A 23735-nucleotide genomic window follows, 5' to 3' on the forward strand; every position below is an offset into this window, starting at 1 on the left:
GAATACATGAGCTATCTTACAGCGTTGGGGGGAGGGTGGGGTCCATCCATAATAATCCATAATTGGGCCCTCGTAATTATTTTCACCAACATTACAATTTATTAGGGCTAGGCTCATTATATAGGTATTATATATAAAGATTTCATGTTCCTTTTCACTCATCATGCAGTATACCTGTTAAAAAAAATATTCTGAAGGAATTACAACACAGTATTTATGCCAGATTTACTGTCAAGAAAGAAACGAATACTAGTAGCATTTTGTAAAATATGTTAAAAAGATCTCAAAAATTAATATATACTGTTTCAGATATAGCAGAATTTATAAATATAACTTTTGTGAATCCCAAAGTGGACTTGTATGGCATAACCTTTATAAAAATGCTCATGGTAATTACAGAAAGATCTGAGAAAGAAACAGGTGTAGGTTTGGTCCTTTTGTATATAAATATTGTAATTTATTTTTTGTATGTGTTCAACTTGACAAGAAAATCCCATTTCTGGAAAAGTGGAGACATTGTAAAAAAAATTCAGTGAAAATAAAAAATGTTATTTGTAAATTACATTGGAAGAAAGTTTTTTTAAATTGCACTTTTACTACTGTGTTAAACTATTGGCAAAAAAAAACAAACATTTAATTGAACTTTGTAATCAGCTGAGGTCTACATCCACTTTTTTCCCCTAAAACATGGACTTATCTGACCACAGCAGACTTTTCTTTTTTCACTGGCTTTTGTAAAATAAAAATGATCTCTGGCCCTGAGAACTCTTTGAAGTTGGTGTATGGCTTTCTCCTTGCATGAAAGTGTATGCAGTGGCAGACTTAATATTTAAGTGGATTAACAAATCACTGATTCTTGTTTTTATTGAATTTCACAAACAGGGTTTCTATACTGGGAAGAAAATTGTGAAAAAAGGCTGCTCTTTTACACAATACTGAGAGTCTTGTATCACAAAATCTTTTTGTTTAATGTACTTAAAACAAAAAACTTAGCTAAATTGTTGTTGATGTTATATTATTAAATTTCTCATAATACAAATAATGATGCTGTGGCAAAGACTAGGATTGGGAGACTTAAAAAAAAAAAAAAAAATTAAATAAGGCAATTTTAATAGACTGTGTGTTTCACAGTAGCATTAAAATGACTAATTACAGTGCATAAACAATTTACATTTTTCCAACCAATTACATTTACATTTTACAACCAATTAAATTATGTCTTTTGAAACTTTGCATATGTGTGCAGTGAAATGTGTATAACCAAATAATGTGAAGGACACATTGGGTGCATCCTCTGAATCTGTCAGAGGCAAGGCTGAATTTTCTGGTGGTATACGAATGATCTTCCACATTGGAACATCATTCTATGACACAAAACCTGAAAAAAGGCCTAGAATTTCTGACATAGACATTAGGTTAATGTCATTCTTAGTCTCACCATTACCGCAGCTAAGTAACGGTATTCACATGGACCACAATTTGGGTGCAGAAAGACAAATTTATTTGACGTCTTTGATGCACCTTCAGAAAATTTTAAATATTACTTAATTCATTTGTTTGCTGTTTTAATGATTTTACATAGTTCAATGTGGTCCATTTCTTGTCCAACTACATATTTCAGTTAGGGTAATGCAGATGATTTTCCGTAATTCATCTTAAACCAGGCAGTTTAACTTGGAGCATGTAAAAACGGGTGCTTTTTATGTGTCATGTAGCTTCATGAATTTTGACCTAAAGTGAAGTATGAATTATTTAAATATATGCAGTTCTAAGCTGGGGGTTTTGGACATGTTGTATTGATAATATAGTTTCTGAAGTCTGAAATAGACTCATAGTCAAAGTAGTAATTTTAATTCAATTTAGAAGTGAAATTTTGACGTTTTTGAACAGTAATCATTCTTAAATTATGAAGCCTTGCACATAATGGTGCATGCCAAAAAATCATATAAAAATAATTTTGCAGTAGTAATTCTGCATATTAAAACCTGCATATTACACAAGTGGACTTGTTCTCCACTTTGGCAACCCCATTATGCCAGTAGGCATCACTGAGTAAAACTCATAATGCTACATTAGCTTGATTAAATGTAAAATATTTCAAGTGTACATAAAAATAAATTAGAAGTATAATTTCTATTGTCGTACTATAAAAAAAAAATAAAACCAGTTAATACAAAAGGAAATAACTAACAGGTAAAGGACACTATCAGCAACTCTGAGGTTTAATGTGTGCATTTCCTTATTGACCGCTGTATGAAGCGAGTGTATCAGTGCTGTCCTAGTGTAGTTGGGCTGTGTATCAGCGTGCTTGCTTTCCTCTTGCAGACCCATGATTGCTTTGTAGTCTTTCGGATTATAGTTCAAATGCGTTCTCTGTCTGACCACATCTTCAATACTTCTTTGTTTGTCTTGCTTTTGTTATTCTTTCCGCAGTAAAGTGTTTTTTTTTTATTATATATATATATATATATATATACACACACACACACACACACACCTTGGATTGTTACAAAGTTCTTTATCAATCCCCCTTTTCCTGCATTTGCCAAACATTTTTCCAATGTTTGCTGTTGGTTCCAGGAGCGCTTATGAACAAGGTTGGGATTGCATAACAAACACAGACAAATGGTTTGTAGAACTTTGTATGCTCAGAAAAAAGTTAAAACATTTATTGGGATAAAAATGACCCCAACTCTCTCTTAACTTCATTAACAATATTTGTTTTGCTCTTTTTTTATGAAGCTTGGGTGATGCATATGTATATCAGCAATATTTGATATATATTTTGATGATGCTTCAAAGAAGATCTAGCGAAGTTGATATAATATTATACAGCTTGCTAAATAACAGTAAACTTTTTTTTGTAAAAATTTGTAAATGTTTTCACTTCTGTTAAAAATGGACTAGCGTATCATTTTTGTCTGGTAGACGACAGTGCTAGATAGTATTTCCATCATCTCAGCTGGGGCTTTCCAAAATGCAACAAAACTTAGCAAAACTTTCTTAGCAACAGCTTAAATATAGCTGACCTTCAGAGCATATCTACTTAAACATTGAAAATATCTTTTTTTTCATATATCAATGTTTCTTGTCCTTCATTTAAAGATGAAACCCACACTGAGGGAGTTGAGCGCATGTTTACAAGTTTCAAAATGGAAGGTGTATAAGCTGAATTTATAAAGTAATTGCTTAATTAAATTAGTCAAATGCTCAATTAATAAATCATAATAAATATATAGATATCACCCAGTTTTATTTTAAATAGAATCTGAAACTTTTTTTTATTCAAGGTTCATGTTTTACTAAACAATTTTTCCATGCTGTGCTCCATGCTGCGTGTTTTGAGTGACCATGTTTTATTGAAGTATTTTACTGAGTAGTGTTTTAAAAATAAAAGGTTGAATTTAAAAATAATAAACTTACTAAATTATCATTGGTGCAGTTACTCTACATTCAAATAATGTTATCACCAAGGATTATATTCTGAAAAACTGAAACATTCAATTATCATATATATAATTCAAGAATATCATATAATATATCATGTAATTCCATTGATATTATTGAATTACACTTTCATTTGAGAATTTTGAGTCAGTGTTTTCAGTCCTGTTAATTCATATTTATTTTGCCTCATGTCTGTGTTCTTGGATTTATTTAAGTACTTATTGTTGAAGTATTGATAATTGGAGACCACACTTATCTCTGTAGATCTTAATTCTGTGTGAGAGTTACTGTGACTGTTCATAAACTCAAAGCAACCACCAAAAGTGTATGATCCTGCTGCCTTAGTGCATCCCCATGTAGTGCTTGTTTGAAGTGTATAAATGTCTGTAGTGTTTGCTGAGGCAAGTCCTTGCTTCTGCACTGCTTCATTTAGCTCCTCAGCTGAGTCTGTTTTGTTTGTGGGTCCTAACCGTTCTTGTAAATATCTCAGATCGTGTCCAGTTTCAAAGCAACCACATCACGAGCAGTTTGCCAGCTGGTGAAGGAGTATGTGGGCCACAGGGATGGAATCTGGGACCTGAGTGTGACCAGGACACAGCCGTTGGTACTGGGCACAGCCTCAGCAGGTACTCCCACAGTTACCCACTGAAACATGTACTTAAAGGAACAGTGAAAAATCAAAATTCTCCATTAAGAATGGCTTATGTAAATGACCCAAATGACTTTGTAGAGAAAAATCTAAAGAAAGAAAACTAGGAAAAAAAAGGAAATGTATCTTTGATAAGGCAGAAAAGGTAACAATAATATGATAACCAAATTTAAGAATTTAATGTTAGCTTGGATGCATTTATAAGTCTATAAATCAGTAGATGGTTCAGTGGTCAGTATTGATTCACACCAAAGGGTTTACTATTAATTATGTCATTTGTGTAATAACTGCACAGCTCAGTGTCTGTATACATTACAACATAACACATCAACTGTTAAAATGTATTTTAGGTCAGTCTCTTGCTGGAACAACTCATTTAGACAGGCAGGCCATACTGTGTGTGGTGTATAATTTTCAGCAGGCATCATAGCTAAAGAAATTACAACACATGGCTTTGTATATATAATATTACAAAACTATCACTTTGACCATATCAGGGTTCTCTGTTATATCTGTCAATGACACTCAGCTGCTCATAATATAATCCAAATAATTTGTAAGGTCAAATGGCTGCTTATGCAACTCCTTGGCAACACAATTTTTATTTATTGCTTGTACATTTGCCCATATTGACTAGACATGTACCAACTGCTGGGTCAAAGACTATAGACCACATCTTACATACCCCTGACCTGTTGAATGTGAAAATTATGTTGATTTATTATGGTACATAATAGTAGTCATTAAAAGTATATAGTCAGTTTGCTCTGCATGTGTTACTTTTTGCAGATCACTGTGCCATGCTGTGGAGCATTGAGACGGGCAAGTGTCTACTAAAGTACGCTGGTCATGCTGGATCAGGTGAGCTTTGAGAGTTTGATTTGATAGAGGCAGGGATCCTGGCCTGGAGTCCCTTAAAAGTTTGCTTTTACCTCAGGCCAGGAATCCAAAGCCCACTTTCACACCTGCACAGTAACACAGAATTATTTTTAGATTTTGCCTGGAGGATCTATATTCTTGAAAGTAAACATACATAATATTTGTCCTGGACTATTCTGCTAGCGCCCTTGTACCTGCTAGCGCCTGCTAGACCCTGTGTGCCATCTGAGTTTTTACATCCCAGAGAATCATGCTATATGTACTGCATGCGCTGCATGGGAGCTGCCCCATTCCTAAAGCACATGGAATATTCTCAGCTGTCGAGAACATGTCTGACCCAAAAAAGTCTTCTACTATTTGCTACATGTGTGAAAGGACAACTCTGGAGAAACTCTGCACAATCAGATCTGGAGATGTTCTAGAGTTCATATGTGAAATTGGCTCGAGAACAAAACATTCCACTGGGTGGTTAGGATTGTCATTCTTTTCACCACATCACAAGCACAGTGATAGCTAGCACAGACGTCAAATAGTAGATAGTATAGCAGATCTGGGCATTTACTGTTGCATGCTGAGCTCCTCTGGATTGTGTTAGCAGCCGTCTGAAAAGAAGTGGAGCTTCACCTGTTTCTGAGTAAGCACGTGCGCCTCATAATTACAAGTTGCTAGCATCAAATATGATTGGCATCAAATGTATCTGACCTACAAATCCTCAGTCAGCATTTCATGGGAAATATTGTAATAAATATACCAATATGGGGTACTTTGGAAAAAAGAATATAAGAGGTCTCTAGGCCCAAGCTCATTTCAGATGCCTCGAAAGACAGTGGAAGCATGTGAAACACCATGTAAACGGCAGCTGGCATTTTCAAGTAGTGTAGAAAAATGCAAATAGAAATTTTTGTTCTCACTGCAGTGATACTTGGTACACTCTTCTCTAAATTAAGGTGATTTGATTTACATGCATATTTGAATTAATTTAAAGAAACAATGATATTTATAATTTCACATTTGACTAACATGTTTGTTTATTGTCTTTTTTTTTGCAGTCAACTCAATTAAGTTTCATCCCACAGAGCAGATGGCCCTCACAGGTTTGTCTCTTTTTCTCAATATGAATAATTGTAAATTCAGTATGTTTTATTGACATATTTAAATTATAAATTGCCATTATTAATTGCCAAAAAATCACAGAAAAGCATCAAAGTAGAATCATAATATTTATTGTTATTACATCAACAGTTAAATAAGACAATGAACTTTCAGAAAAAAGTTAGTTTGACATATCTAATAATACATATTATTGTTTATTTTATAATAAGTTTATTCTATTAAAATTATTATTATTAAAAAGAGTACAAACTCGACAATACAGAACGTATTTTGTTACAACAGAGCAGTCTATATGCATGTGTGTGTGTTTGTATGTCTGTCTCAGTTTGTGTGACAGTGTAATAAATTACAGCGCTTGTTTACCTTTTTTAACAGATGACAGCACTTGTTTACCTATTTCCGTAGTTTTTGAATGAGATTTAGACTCCCATCATCTGTGTGTATGCGTTTGTGTCCATATAGCGTCTGGCGACCAGACAGCTCACATCTGGCGCTACATGGTGCAGCTGCCTCTGCCTCAGCCGCCAGCTGATATTAGTGTGAGTTTAACCATATTTTTTTTCCTGTCTCTCTCACTCACACTTTCTCTCACTCTTCCCCCTTGTTTTGCCTGTTCTTTTTCTCTTTGCCTCCTCTTTTCTACATTTTCCCATAAGGAAATCAGATTTTTATATAATATAATAAACAATTTGTCATTCAGGTTTGAGCATGTATGTCACTTTCACCCATGTTCTTCAGTTGTCAGCAGAAATTTTTTGGAGGGTCATATTACATTCTCTGATGGTTTACGGATACAGACTGAATGGACCTGTACCACTGGAAACCCTTGGGGCAATGTGAAACATGATAATTTGTAAAAGAAGCAAAAAGTATCCTTCATTCATGTTGTCTATCCTCTGTCCATCAGTGACATTATTCACTCCAGCAGCAAGGGTTGGTCTGATTCAAACATTAATGCTAATGCTAGGGATGCGATTGGCTATGCAAAAACTGTCCTCAGGATGGAAAGTATTTACAATCAGTTTAATCAGTTATATCAGAGTAATCAGTTATAATTAACCTAAGTTATAGATGTGAATTTATGTATTTAACCCTTAAGTTGCTGATGACTGGTTTAAGACAAGAAGCTTGCAAGCAAAGTAACACTGGGCCTTGCCGTCAACTTCTGTTTTGAAGGTACATGCTTTGTGGTACATCTTCATTTGTTTTATGTGGATGGACAGTAAAAATGGAGATATCATCATTTAAACGTTATTAAAAAATAATGCTCACATGATTAAAGGAACCCAAAATGGGATGGGACAGGCACTATATTTATTTTTAATATCTTCTGTCTTATAAAATAATAATTAAAAAGATGGAATGTACTGACCGAACTGAATAGAATAAAGAGATGGAGGAGGGGGGAACTTGCTGGAAAAATGAGCACAAAGAAGACACCGACTGCCTTGGGGAGGACAAGATAAACACTCTTTAATGTGGTATATAAAGTCAAAACCAGAAGTATACAAAAATTGCCAAAATAAGCCACAACTTTTTAGGACTAAAAAACTCCTAATCTAATATTTTTGAATAGGTGTCACACTTTTCTCCCCCTCTTTCTCTTCCTCTAAGGTTTCCAATTTTCTCACTATTTTACTCCTTCTCGCGTTGTCTTTCTTACTCTCCTTTCTACTTCCTACTCTCTATAGGAATATATATATATATATATATATATATATATATATATATATATATATATATATATATATATATATATATATATATATAAGGGAGAGAGAGAGTTTGTCATTTGTTCACCAGCTTCTCTCCACCAGGCCTCACTGGACGATGATGTGGATTTCTCTGATAAAGATGAGGCAGACGGAGAAGCTGATGGGCCAAATGAATGCCCAACTGTCCGAGTGGCTAGTACTACTCTGAAGAGTCACCAAGGGGTAGTCATTGCTGCAGATTGGCTGGTTGGTGGAAAGCAGGTGGTCACTGCATCATGGGACAGAGCTGCAAACCTGTACGATGTGGAGACTTCCGAACTTGTACACACACTCACAGGTTAAAAATTTTTTTTTTCAAAATTACCTGCAGTTTTCCAAACACACACGCACACATTCACATATCATTTAAATATTCTTTAAAGTTGTGTAAAGCTAAACTATGTACCACCTCCTTGTTTCTACACGCGCTGTCTATTCTCTCAGCTCCATATAAGAGCACTTTGCAGTTTTACAATTACAGACTGTGGTCCATTTGTTGCTCACTTTGTTTTCCTCCTTTCAGCCTGTCCTTCAGTGGTCATGACCCCAACATGATCACCACAAAGCATGTATGATTTGGGTAATGGATCATTCTTAGAGCTGCAGTGACACTTACATGGTGGTGTTATGTTATTGTGTGTTGTGATGGTATGAGTGGATCAGACAGAGCAGTGCTGCTGAGGTTGGTGAACCCCTCAGTGTCACTACTGGACTAAGAATAGTCCACCATCCAAAAATATCCAGCCAACAGCATCCTGTAGGCAGCGTCTATTGACTACTGATGAAAGATTAGCGGGCTAGCAACAGATCTGACTTTACATCTGCAAGGTGGACCAACGAGATAGCTTTGTCTAACTGAGTGGACGGTATGGGGATACAGTGTTTTAAAACTCCAGCAGCACTGCTATGACTGATCCACTTGTACCAGAACAGCACACACTAAGGCTCACGCCGGACCCATGCGGTGGAAAAGCACCATAAGTGGACCGCAGTCTGTACCTTTAGAACTACAAAGTGCTCCTGTATGATCAGTGGAGCTGAGAGAATAGTAAATTTAGAAACAAGGAGATGGTCATAATGTTATAGTTGATCGGCATACATATGTTTATGTTGGGGTGCCCAAAGGTTGCCTTTAATTTTTTTAGGGTTTGAGATGGCCAGAATTGAGAGATGGCTTCAAAAATAGTTTTGTGTAAGGAGAATGTTTTAAATGGATTGACTTGTTTGTAACTATGTGTTGTTTGTGTGTGTGTGTGTTCAGGTCATGATCAGGAACTGACCCATTGTTGTACTCATCCCACCCAGCGGCTGGTGGTCACTTCATCACGGGACACCACCTTCCGCCTCTGGGACTTTAGAGACCCTTCCATTCACTCTGTTAATGTCTTCCAGGGCCACACTGAGTGAGTACCCCAAATCCCAATTCTACAGACATATTGTTTATTAAAAGCAAAATAATAGTTATATATGACCTTATATAATAGTTTATATATGACCTTTACACTTTACATCATCTTTATATACCTGTGTTTACACGTGTGACTGTGTCTACATTGCTCTATAATTACACTGCCAAAACAAATATATTCCTCATGAATTACATACGTTATTACATACATACATAATACATTCCTATATTTTATAATATATATATATATATATATATATACATACATTCCTACTGAATTACAAATATATTCCTCAAACCCTTTGTAGTACACAATGGAGTGGTGTAGTGGTATTTATTAATTTATGAAGCATTTTGTTCTAGCTCCTCATAGTGAAGCTGTTTTCATTTCTCTTTTCATTTTACCTTGTTCCAACACTGGTTAGTTGAATTCATAGATGTGGAAGTTCTCCCAGTTTTATGGAGGGCCAAGTGAATTATATTTGAAAGAACACGTTCACAAGTTTTTAAGACGTGTGTGATCTAATCATACAGTCCTATGCAATGGTTGGGTGATTTGAAATTTCTAGGTAAAAATAAGAAGAAATGTTTTTTCTTGTTGTGTACTATTTTTGGTGGAGGGCAGCCTAGTAGAGCAACAGGTGGTGCTGCTGCAAAACGTCTCGATTCCTGGGGTTGTGCTTTCAATCTCAGCCCTGTATCTGTGTGGGCTTCCTTTATGTGCTCTAGGTTTTTCCCATAGTCCACAAACACGTTGTGCAAAGTTGTCCATACAAAGCACAACACAGATCAGGATAAAATAGCTATAAAGATAAATGAATGCACATTTGAGTGGTGGAGAGAGATGTGTATGTAACTATGAAAGCTATAATATATCTTTCTATGTTTTTAAAATTGAAATGTACACATTGCACCTTTTGTAACTCTCGGCAACAATTCCATTATTCTCTGCTGTGTCATTTCTCAACACCAGATGGCAGTATAGCACTGACAATCATCAAAACAGGTTCTAAATATGCTCCAGCTTTCCCAGTGCATTCCCTTCTTTAAATTCCCAGCTTTATATCTGCCATTTGTTGCTACGTATAATTTAGAAGCTGCGCTCAATTCGATGGCAGAAAACTGATACATTGTCTGTGTATTTTTGCCTATTCGTAAATAATAAAATATATTAATCCAATACCCTTTTATGTAGAACACCCCCCCCCCCCCCAGCCAGTTTTATTTATTTATATAGAGTTATAGTTATAAAATGATTTTCAGCTTTCATTTGAGGGTATCCACATTAAAATTGGATTAAGGGCTTAGGAGTTTAAACTCCGTAACTTGTGCCACCCTGTTTTTAAAAGGACCAAATGTAATTGGACATATCACTCAAAGGCTATTTAATGGGCAGGTGTGGGCAATTCCTTCGTTATGTCAATCTCAATTAAGCAGATAAAAGGCCTGGAGTTGATTTGAGGTGTGGCGCTTGCATTTGGAAGATATTGCTGTGAAGAAAACATGCGGTCGAAGGAGCTCTCCATGCAGGTGAAACAAGCCATCCTTAAGCTTTGAAAACAGAAAAACCCATCTGAGAAATTGCTATGTTATTAGGAGTGGCAAAATCTACAGTTTGGTACATCCTGAGAAAGAAAGAAAGAAAGCACCAGTGAACTCATCAGTGCAAAAAGACCTGGACAACCATCAAAGACAACAGTGGTGGATGATCGCAGAAAATGCATCTAAAAAAGCCAGAACAATTCTGGAAGAACTGGATGAAAGCAAGATCAACCTCTACCAGAATGATGGAAAGAGAAAAAGTATGGTGAAGTCATGGCACAGCTCATGATCCAAAGCATACCACATCATCTGTAAAACACAGCTGAGGAAGTGTGATGGCTTGGGCATGCATGGCTGCAAGTGGCACTGGGTCACTAGTGATTATTGATAATGTGACACAGGACAGAAGCAGCCGGATAAATTCTGAGGTATTCAGAGACATACTGTGCTTAAATGCAACTAAACTGATTGGTCGGTCAATGCAACCCAGGAGTTTATTAAAACAAAGAAGTGAAATATTCTTGCATGGCCATGTCAATCACCTGATCTCAACCCAATTGAGCATGCATTTCACTTGTTATAGATTAAACTTCAGACAGAAAGGACCACAAACAAACAGCACGTGAAAGCCGCTGCAGTTAAGGCCTGGCAGAGCTTTAAAAAGGAGGACGCACAGCATCTGGTGATGTCCATGAGTTCAAGACTTCAGGCAGTCATTGCCAACAAAGGGTTTTCAACCAAGTATTAGAAATGAACATATTTACAATTATTTAATTTGTCCAATTACTTTTGAGCCCCTGAAATGAAGGGATTGTGTTTAAAAAATGCTTTAGTTCATCACATTTCTATGCAATCGTTTTGTTCAACCCACTGAATTAAAGCTGAAAATCTGAACTTCAACTGCATCTGAATTGTTTTGTTCAAAGTTCATTGTGGTAATGTACAGAACCAAAATCTAAAAAAAAATTTTTATCTGTCCAAACTATAACATTTTTAAGTTAATTTTATTATTTGGCACTTGAATTTAAATCTTTTGTAGCATTTAATAAAAAGGAATAAAGGCTGGAGTGTAAAAGTTTATTTAAAAGTCATTACAAACATTCTTTAAAACATGAGGTAAAATGTGTTTCTCATTGAGAACAACATGGGCAATGTGGAAAGTTTTCTGTATTTAAAATGGAACTACATTATTAACAATAGTAGCATGCACTGAAAACGAGCAACTTTATGTAGTTAATGTTGTTTGTACAATGCTTTCCACTGACAGGGAATGATAGTGTGCGAAAGAGAGGAGGAGCAAGGGAGAGACATAGATAAAAAAAGTGTTTTATAATAAACTATATAATTGTAGTTTAATTAATGTATTTAATGCTTTACATTTACATTTTATGGATAACTGGTAATAGGTTTGGAAATAGTTTATCCTGTTACATTCATTCCAATAAAGCTCCATTGAACTTCAGAGAGCAAGTGGCAGAAAAAACAAAGCAAGAGAGGGAGGGAAGCTCTGTCAGCATAAGTTCTTGCTCAACTGTTCTGGGACCACAAGATGAATGAGCCCTGCCCTACAACCACACACACTTCCTCAGAATTCTCCACTGAGGATTTACACACACATATATCTGTATAGGTCACACTAACTGATGTATGTGAGCACCGTTAATGAATATTATAAGACTAATAGTAAAACACATCTCTTTTTCTCATGTTCTATATGTTCGTGTCTGATAATTTTCTATGTTTTGTCATATCTTTGTCGTATGATGTCTCATTTCTCTTTTTCTCTTGTGTCATCTTTTGTCAGTTAATTACAGTTTACATTTCTTTTGGTTTGTTTTAGCCTTCTCTTTTTTTCTCTTCTGGTCTTCTTTTTACCATTTATTGTCCTTTTCTCACCTCTCATCTCTTTGTTTGGATTAAACGTGTTCCATTATAATTTTATTGTAATTGTTATTGTTACTTTTTTCCCTTTTAAGCCTCAGCTGATATCGGCTCGCCTCAGTTGATTAGCTTTCTGCCTCTAGAAGCTTGATGAGATCAGCATTGTGGCTATATGAGCCTTCTGTGGGACGTTTGTGTAGGTGTGGGTTTATGTGTGACCATATACATCCAGAGGGGTCAAAAAGTTTACATGGAGAAACATGAGCTGTACATTTTTAGAAAAACTATCACTGTGGTGGTACATATTATACATTATTCTCTTTTAATTATAGATTTTTTGTTTTTATATGTTGCATTTCATCTCCAAAACTTATATATTATGTTCATTTATTTTACACATTTCTATAATGAAAATTTTAAAATATTCATCTCTCCTTCTGGAGAAGAAAGTGTAATGCACCTTTAGGGAACACAACTGGACTTTATCACCACTGTTGTACCTTCAATTGTAAATTTACACTGTTTGTACCTTTAGTAACAATGACGTATCTCTGCCATACTTTTTTTGTTTGAGATTGTAGAGACAGAGCTGGCTGACTGTGTGACCATGCATGTTACAGAAGAACATGTTGGGGGGTGCTGGGGGACTCTATGTGTGTTTGTCTATCCATGTGTATGACCATGCACACTCTGAGTAGGCAGAATTTTCACATAGAGGAGCATGCTGGGGGATTGGGTATGTGTGTCAGTCACTATGATGTACTCTGCGATAATTATGGGTAATGAACTTTGACAGTATCTGGTGGCACTCAAAAGGACAGCAGAGACACTGAGCCTGGTGAATATGGTGCAATAAAATTGTTAACAAGTGGCCCACTGCAAATGAGATGTGGCAGCTGCAGAGGGAGAGAGAGAATAATATGTGCTCATGGTCAAATGATATGTTAACATTTTTAAATGGAAATAAGTGACACATGCGCTACAGACACAGATACACAAATAAGTAAAAACACTTATAGAAATAAAATAAATATAAAATATAAATGCAAGTCAAAGTTAAATTTAAATAAACTAGTAAAGCCACATGCAGAAACAAATGTAGTATTAGCAGTCTTTACCAGTTGCTGTTAATAAAACAGACATTTACTTGAATCACTTCAAAGCTCAGTGCCATGAATTCAGGTAGAACAGAGAAATTAACTGGAGTTTGGACATGCTGAGGGCAAATACTTCAATTTATACAAATATGTGCACTATTTACTGCTCATAAACACAGCTTCTCTGGGGTAAAATTGCCTCTAAACACTTGAAAGGGAAAACATTTTCAGCCATTTTTTTTAAATAAGGGAGTATCTGATGTATTTTAATAACTTTGTCAGAATATAATGGCAGCAGGAGCATGTTTTAAGATGAACTGAGATTAGAATTGGGAGTTCTATGAGCTAAGAACACACACAGTATCACAGTAAAATGCTGTTATATGTAGAGAACCTATAATGTTTTTAGACACACTCTGTATGTGAACTGAAGCTTGAGTAGTGAAGACCCAGCTCATGCCATTGCTCAATGTGTACTGTGTCTATTCATTACTTCTGTGACCCCCTCACCCTCCGCTCCACCGTCACACAATGAAATGTTTAATGAGTCTTGACCTTACTTGTCAATGTCCTCAGGGGCACATTTCCAAAATATAGTCTGAGATCTAATAGGCTTTTAATCAAGCTTTTAATCTATTACCCCTCCTCCTGCCCAGCCCTTCTGCCCTTGCTTTCTCAGGGCAAGCCTCGATGTCAGAAAGTGTTTCCACGCTTCCTTTTCGATGTGAAGCATGCTACAGTGAGCTGGGCAGCACCATTAGCACCAGCCGAGCCCAGCCTAGATCCCTTAACGCTGCAGAATTTAGCACTAATTAAACCTTAATATCATGTCAATTCAAATTAGTGGGGCTAGCGGATAGTAGAGCAGCCAGCATGGACTGTGGTAATCTTAATCAGCAGGCAGAACGGAGGACCAAATCCCCCCACTTCCTTTTTTTTTTTTTTTTTTTTTCCCCTCCCCCTCCGGCCCCCAGCTTGTCTAATTCCACCAGCTCCTCTAGAAGGGGAACTGCCTAGCAGGACCTTTTTTTGAACACATTGTATACTTAAGCAACCCCTTAGAAACTATCCACACACTACACACCACACAACAAAAACAGCACACAAACTGGTGTATTGTAATTTGTATTATAAAACGTATAGTTTCAGTCCTAAAATCTGATTGGCTGAGTCGCGTTTGAAGCCATTGAAAAATACACAATATACGCACACCTATGACCGCATCACAACATCTGAATTCCATATTAATGTGCCAATGTTTTAAACCTTGGCGTAAAGAAAGGTATTTATTTTGCATATAAGGCAAAAAAAATATTTAATCCAATCAATCTACTTACCTGCCCTAAATCCACACCCTCACACTGGACTTCAATGTGCATTCGTTTGCGCATGCGTGGCTACAAACATACATACATACATACATACATACTACCATCACTGAGCACTGGAGAATAGCAGAGGAACAGACAACATCATGTACTAAAAAAAAACTAAAGAAATGAAAGTCTGTGGCAGAAATGGTATTCAATAAAAATAAGTTGGATTAAGCCAGAGGACAAACCAGAGTACATATTGATGGAGCTTTTAAACAGTGGAGGACTCTAAGAGCACAGAATGGCATGGCAAGTGATGCACTGTTGCTTGTTTTCTAATAGACAGGTAATAATATAATTTATCATCAACTTATCATTTTGTTGATGTGGGATTTGTGTGTGTTTGTGTAAAGGTTAATGGTCATATTTATGTAGCCGTAATAGCAGCTTCTTTGTAATGCCATCAGCTAATTATTTGGCTGTGCTTATCTCATTGTTAATCTGCAATGTAGTTTGAAGGAGTGTTGGTTGGTGGTATTCATCTTATGTTATATCCTATACATTACGTATCAGCTTTAAACAGGTTATGAGTTGAGGTTGTGTAGTTTGCTGGCTTATTTGTGTTTGTTTATAGGCAAGGCCATCACTAGAGATTAATGATTAAGGGGGTCTAAGATATAACCAGTGGAGGCTAGGGCAATTTTTTAAACAAGGTACAGATTAGGCAAAGCCACAAGGACCTAAGATTACATTAGTTCTATCTAAAGCAGAGATGTAGTTCACAGTGTTTCACCTCTGACCTGCTGCTCTGTGCTGTCACGAAACCACCTGCTGTAGGAGGGACTATGTCTCCATTGGCTGCTTGCTGAATGGTGGACAGATAATGTTGGCTTCTAATTTGCTATATTTGCTATTTAGGAGCCATGGAGAATCTGGCCCTCGGTCCTCAAAAATATGTAATAAAACGCATTCCATATTGGTTAAAAACGGAACGCATCTTTTAGTGTCCAAATGTGACACAATTCTGTATTTTACTGGACTGTTTACAACACTACATGTGCATATTCTATCAGGAAAACAATACAGACCGAGGACCTTTGTTGAAAATGAAAGAATTGGGGGGGCTAAAGAACATTTAGGGAGGCTACAGCCCTCTAAAACATGTCTAATGACATACATGTTCATAGATTTGACATGACAAAGATTATTCTCTTTGCATTTACTAATCTCTTTGTATACATTCATGTGTAAATTGGGGGATCGGCTTTGGAGAGAGGGCTGAAAGAATGGAGTGGGACATTTTAATAGGTTTTCTTTCCAACCCCACCCACACTGACTGGTTTCTATAAAATCACATACCCTTGCTTTAAATGGGTGTTTTGTTTCATGTTAGACTACTTAGCTACTAGAGTTTTCATTGGTGAAAGAATGGTTATTACAAATACTATTTACATTTGTGATTTATGAATTGAACCCAGAAGTTCACTGTTTATTCAATTATGAAACAAATACATGAAATCAGGAGACAATGCAATGCTCGGTTAAACTAATGCTACTTAGCCAGTTTCTTGAGCTAAAGGCAGCTGCCAGCTACTGCAGCTTCTCCTTACAGGAGAGGTGCTCGTTAAGGCTATGGTGTAGGGTCTGCGCATTGCCTAAGGCATATGGTAGATGCAGAAGTATAAACTGGGCTTAAGTGTCCCTTCAGAAAGAGGACAGAAATGTAAGTGCTTCTACTCAACTAAAAAATCCTGAATATACGTGAACAATGGAGTGGCTATGTATCGCCCTCATGTTGCTTAGCAACAGTGCTCGCTGTTAATGGACTACACCGTGTGGCGGAAGAATACTTTATTGTAAATGTTTTTTTTTATAAATTAATATGCTTATGAATTGAACATTTGTATTTTATGTTGACTGCCTCCAATTCGCATCATGCCAAAACCAATATTACCCATGATAAAATCGTAGTAACGTATTGCCTCTTGTGGCTTATTGCTTTATTTTATTATAAACAGTGGGATATGAGAGGATGCTGAATAGATGTGACGAGAAATATGTGGTCCATTAAATTAGCGTACTTGACTCATTCAGCACCCTTTCTTTATGCATAACACTAGCATTCAGCTTTTGTCATGAAGGGCCAGTATCTAGCACAATGTGGTTAGGTCTCTCACTCAAACTCACGATTTTACTTGCAGAATATTTCTGTAAATCTGTACCAGCTACAGTATATAATATCATTAAAGGAATCTAGAATCTAGCGAAATGTCTGTGCAAGTGAAAATTCCAAAAACAATATTGGATGGCCATGAGCTACAGGGGCCCAGACAGCTCAGTGATACTTCCGAAAACCATAGGCTCTGAAAATAATTGATTGTTGCATACACAAATGCAACTTAAAGCAGTACCCTGCAACAAAGAAACTGTAAGTAAACAAGAAGTTTTGCTGCCTTTTCTGGGCCTGAGTTTAATGTTAATGGAGGTGAAGTAAATAAGAAATATGTAGTGGTCTGAAAATTCAAAATGTTTGATTCTTTTTGGTTTTTATGAGGGAAAGGAAAAGGACCATCCAACAATGCTGGCTTTTAAACTGCACATCCATAATATTATGGGGCTGCAAAGGGGATTTGCACATATTTGAATGCATCATTAATGCTGGACAATGATGATTTGAATGATCCAGCATGGTAATATCTTATTCAAGATGATATAAATGCCGTAAGACTTTTGCAGATTTGCTAGACTGAAAAAAACAATGTGATCAACAGAGTAATATTTAGATTTTTATATTTGTCTTACCAAGGGCAACTCATGTTACAAAGGTAGAATAGAGCAGAAATAGAAGTCTTTCCAAAGGATATATTTGTATAGTGTATCTGCCTGAGCTGGAAAACAGCCATAGCCTACTGTGTGGAGATCAGTGGAATTGCCCACTACTCTACACCAACCATGATTATTGTATGTGCTAAGATTAATAATAATAAAAAAATACTGTTAAGGTATTGTCCCTAGGGTACAAACAGTGTAAAAGTACTTTTAAATTACACAAACAGTGGTGTTAAATTCCAGTTGTGTTCTCTTTTCCAGAAGGAGAGGTGAATATTTGTAAGATTTAATTAAATGACTAGGTAAAATAAAATAATATTCTAAATAATATTGATTAAATCAGTGTAAATATACTGGATTGATGATTGATGGATTGTAATAAAAGAAGTAGTAGTATTAAAGGGGACATATTATGCAAAATTCACTTTTTGTGTGCTTTTGTATTTCCACTTGGGTCTCTACTGCTCCTATGAACACTCCAAGTGCAAAAAAATATTCATTTTCTGTGAGTCAGTTGAAAGATTTTTTTTTTTTGTGACAGGAGTCATATGCTTCTACGAGCCGTTTGGAAGGCTCCCTTACTGTGATGTCACACTAGGGAAATTTGCATAGACCACCCTGGCATGAAGGTGTTTGTGCAGGCATAGCCGAAACGTCCTATACACTCACGACGCGCGCTTCGTAGGGCCGTGCAAGTTAATGAAGGCCCACTTGTCTCAAGTTAGGGAGAGTTTAGGAAAATAAAAGACACCATGAGACTGAGCTGCGGCAACAGCAGTGAGGTAAACCTGTGAACCGCGGTAAAGTTGGCTCAGCGTTCGATATTCGCCAGACATTCACCCACGGTTATTAAAAAAAACAAAATGTACACGCCAAATGACTATTTCAGTGCAATTACTACATATTGTGAACTTATTCACACACACTGACGTTCAATGTTTTTACTGCTGTAAGATGTGAAAATATCATTATGTGATTTACAGATGAGTTCTTTCTGGCGGAGAAGCGCTTTAGCGACGCAACTTCTTTTCAAAATAAAAGCCTTGGGTATCAGCCATTTAAATATCAGCATTTAAATACGTAAACTCTGTAACACACTTTTGAAAGCTGATTGAACATCAGCTTCCCTATGTGTTGTATGTAAACCTTGTAACAAATTTGTGAAAACAGATTCTATGTCAGATTTTCTATATTTTGTTTCTGAACTAGGAAAAATGGGTTTCACAATTAAACGACATGACCCACGGACCCAATTTCAGTCCTATGATGTAGTACACCCAAGGACTAATACATTTCATGCTCATTTGGACATGTGAACGTTTTAAAAAATTTGTGAAATCAAAGTCTATGTCAGATTTCCTATATTTCCTATGGGTTGATGGGTGTGACAATTCAATGACATGACCCACGGACCCAATTTCAGTCCTGTGATGAAGTACACCCAAGGACCAATAAATTTCATACTCATTTGGACTTGTGAACCTTGTAACAAATTTGTGAAAACACATTCTATCCGAGATTTCCTATATTTTCTGTTTCTGGACTAGGAAAGATGGGTTTCACAATTAAATGACACGACTCACAGCCCAAATTTCAGGCCTATGATGAAGTACACCCAAGGACCAATAAATTTCATACTCATTTGGACATGTGAACCTTGTAACAAATTTGTGAAAACACATTCTATCCGAGATTTCCTATATTTTCTGTTTCTGGACTAGGAAAGATGGGTTTCACAATTAAATGATATGACTCACAGCCCAAATTCAGGCCTATGATGAAGTACACCCAAGGACGAATAAATTTCATACTCATTTGAACACGTGAACCTTGTAACAAATTTGTGAAATCAGATTTTATATGAGATTTTCTATATTTTCTGTTTTCGGACTAGGAAAGATGGGTTTCACAATTAAATGACACGACTCACAGCCCAAATTTCAGGCCTATGATGAAGTACACCCAAGGACCAATAAATTTCATACTCATTTGGACTTGTGAACCTTGTAACAAATTTGTGAAAACACATTCTATCCGAGATTTCCTATATTTTCTGTTTCTGGACTAGGAAAGTTGGGTTTCACAATTAAATGACATGACCCATAGACCCAATTTCAGTCCTGTGATGAAGTACACCCAAGGACTAATACATTTCATGCTCATATGGACATGTGAACCTTTTAACAAATTTGTGAAATCAGATTTTATGAGATTTTCTATATTTTCTGTTTCTGGACTTGAAAAGATGGGTTTCACAATTGAATGACATGACTCACAGCCCAAATTTTGGGCCTATGATGTAGTACACCCAAGGACTAATACATTTCATGCTCATTTGGACATATGAACCTTTTAACAAATTTGTGAAAACAGATACAATATGAGATTTTCTATATTTTCTGTTTTCGGACTAGGAAAGATAGGTTTCACAATTAAATGACATGACCCACAGACCCAATTTCAGGCCTATGATGTAGTACACCCAAGGACTAATACATTTCATGCTCATTTGGACATGTGAACCTTTTAACAAATTTGTGAAAACAAATTCTCAGATTCCCTATATTTTCTATGGGTTGATGGGTATCACAATTCAATGACATGACCCACAGCCACAATTTTGGGCCTATGATGTAGTACACCCAAGGAGTAATACATTTCATACTCATTTGGACATGTGAACCTTGTAACAAATTTGTGAAAACAGATTTTATATGAGATTTTTTATATTTTCTGTTTCTGGACTAGGAAAGATGGGGATCACAACTAAGTCTTCGAACTGCACATTTTATTTAGGTTGGTTGTAGATGCTCTAAAATATATATTTTTGAACATAAAATTATGCACTATCCTGCTGAACTACAGGAACTGTTATTTAACTATTTAAATCAACACACACAGGGACATATTACACATCAGTGCAGTGTGGACAGTGCAGGTCCTGTCCAGTTTGAGAGAATGTCTCCCATTCTTCTGGTGTCATTGCCAGACATTTGTGGTGGAACCAGAAATTGCTGTTATTTAGAGACTGACAAACGTTGATCTATTACAACAAACCAGAATACTGACACACTGTGTATAACAGGGATAATACCACCGTGCGCACATGTGGCATAATTCATCCAGATTATCTGAAATAGGTAATTTCGGAGAGAAATCAATTAATATGACATTTTAACTGATTTCTATATCTTTATCCTGAGTTTTTATTTTAATATATATTATAAATTGCTGTTCACTCCCAGTGTTTTTGATTATTTGTAGGATTCAAGCAAATTATTTTGTACATTTTCATACATCACTCTAACCTTGGGTTTCCCAAACTGTATATTTATTTTTAAATCAAATATTTCAAATAACATTTTTTATAACATGAAGAACTTTGCAAGTAAGTACCTTTCCTCCTATTCCTAATGTAACACATTGTGCAGCAATGAATGTAAGTTATTGGAACCTCTACTTGCAAAGTTCATCACAAACTGAAGCAGCTGTATTACAACAGGATCATTAGAGTTGGGAATTTATGGAAAGTATTCATCAAGAGAAAAATGTTATTTGAAATATAACATTCAATTACATGTTTCTTTTTCTCTCTCTTTTTTTTTTTATATATTTACTCTGCTGATACAGTGTAATGTGTGCAATTTCTGGTTCCACCACAAATGTCTGGCAATGACACCAGAAGAATGGGAGACATTCTCTCAAACTGGACAGGACCTGCACTGTCCACACTGCACTGATGTGTAATATGTCCCTGTGTGTGTTGATGTAAATAGTTAAATAACTAGTATATAATAATAGTAATAATAGTAAATAATAGTAATAGTTCCTGTAGTTCAGCAGGATAGTGCATAATTTTATGTTCAAAAATATATATTTTAGAGCATCTACAACCAACCTAAATAAAATGTGCAGTTCGAAGACTTAGTTGTGATCCCCATCTTTCCTAGTCCAGAAACAGAAAATATAAAAAATCTCATATAAAATCTGTTTTCACAAATTTGTTACAAGGTTCACATGTCCAAATGAGCATGAAGGGTATTGGTCCTTGGGTGTACTTCATCATAGGCCCGAAATTGGGTCTGTGGGTCATGTCATTGAAATGTGATACCCATCAACCCATAGAAAATATAGGAAATCTGACATAGAATTTGTTTTCACAAATTTGTTAAAAGGTTCCCATGTCCAAATGAGCATGAAATATATTAGTCCTTGGGTGTACTACATCATAGGCCTGAAATTGGGTCCGTGGGTCATGTCATTTAATTGTGAAACCTATCTTTCCTAGTCCGAAAACAGAAAATATAGAAAATCTCATATAAAATCTGTTTTCACAAATTTGTTACAAGGTTCACATGTCCAAATGAGTATGAAATGTATTAGTCCTTGGGTGTACTACATCATAGGCCTGAAATTGGGTCTGTGGTTCATGTCATTCAATTGTGAAACCCAACTTTCCTAGTCCAGAAACAGAAAATATAGGAAATCTCATATTGTATCTGTTTTCACAAATTTGTTAAAAGGTTCACATGTCCAAATGAGCATGAAATGTATTAGTCCTTGGGTGTACTACATCATAGGCCCGAAATTTGGGCTGTGAGTCATGTCATTTAATTGTGAAACCTATCTTTCCTAGTCCAAAAACAGAAAATATAGGAAATCTCATATTGTATCTGTTTTCACAAATTTGTTAAAAGGTTCACATGTCCAAATGAGCAAGAAATGTATTAGTCCTTGGGTGTACTTCATCACAGGACTGAAATTGGGTCTGTGGGTCATGTCATTTAATTGTGAAACCCAACTTTCCTAGTCCAGAAACAGAAAATATAGGAAATCTCGGATAGAATGTGTTTTCACAAATTTGTTAAAAGGTTCACAAGTCCAAATGAGCATGAATTGTCTTAGTCCTTGGGTGTACTACATCATAGGCCCGAAATTGGGTCTGTGGGTCATGTCATTTAATTGTGAAACCCATCTTTCCTAGTCTGAAAACAGAAAATATAGAAAATCTCATATAAAATCTGATTTCACAAATTTGTTACAAGGTTCACATGTCCAAATGAGTATGAAATGTATTGGTCCTTGGGTGTACTTCATCATAGGCCCGAAATTTGGGCTGTGAGTCATATCATTTAATTGTGAAACCCATCTGTCCTAGTCCAGAAACAGAAAATATAGGAAATCTCGGATAGAATGTGTTTTCACAAATTTGTTACAAGGTTCACAAGTCCAAATGAGTATGAAATTTATTGGTCCTTGGGTGTACTTCATCACAGGACTGAAATTGGGTCTGTGGGTCATGTCATTGAATTGTGACACCCATCAACCCATAGAAAATATAGGAAATCTGACATAGAATTTGATTTCACAAATTTGTTACAAGGATCACATGTCCAAATGAGCATGAAATGTATTGGTCCTTGGGTGTACTACACCATAGGACTGAAATTGGGTCCGTGGGTCATGTCGTTTAATTGTGAAACCCATTTTTCCTAGTTCAGAAACAGAAAATATAGAAAATCTGACATAGAATCTGTTTTCACAAACTTTGTTACAAGGTTTACATACAACACATGTACCCAAGTACGCTGATACCCAAGACTTTTATTTTGAAAAGAAGTTGCGTCGCTAAAGCGCTTCTCCGCCAGAAAGAACTCATCTGTAAATCACATAATGATATTTTCACATCTTACAGCAGTAAAAACATTGAACGCCAGTGTGTGTGAATAAGTTCACAATATGCAGTAATTGCACTGAAATAGTCATTTGGCGTGTACATTTTGTTTTTTTAATAACCAGGATATTCGTGGGTGAATGTCTGGC

At 36.0% G+C, this 23735-nt stretch overlaps 1 protein-coding gene across 11 annotated transcripts in view; it reads left to right on the top strand.

Moving 5' to 3' along the window:
• wdr37 (WD repeat domain 37) overlaps window positions 1-23735 on the top strand; it is a 114731-nt gene that overhangs the window by 83580 nt on the left and 7416 nt on the right. For all 11 annotated transcript variants that reach the window (XM_066682648.1, XM_066682652.1, XM_066682645.1 and 8 more), the window contains 6 exons: window positions 3938-4073; window positions 4886-4957; window positions 6025-6069; window positions 6551-6627; window positions 7906-8140; window positions 9104-9245. In XM_066682648.1, coding sequence (XP_066538745.1) covers window positions 3938-4073; window positions 4886-4957; window positions 6025-6069; window positions 6551-6627; window positions 7906-8140; window positions 9104-9245 — 707 coding nt within the window. The remainder of the gene's footprint in view (window positions 1-3937; window positions 4074-4885; window positions 4958-6024; window positions 6070-6550; window positions 6628-7905; window positions 8141-9103; window positions 9246-23735) is intronic.

The sequence above is a fragment of the Hoplias malabaricus genome, chromosome 10 (genome assembly GCF_029633855.1).
Source record: "Hoplias malabaricus isolate fHopMal1 chromosome 10, fHopMal1.hap1, whole genome shotgun sequence".
Classification (NCBI taxonomy): Eukaryota; Metazoa; Chordata; class Actinopteri; order Characiformes; family Erythrinidae; genus Hoplias; species Hoplias malabaricus.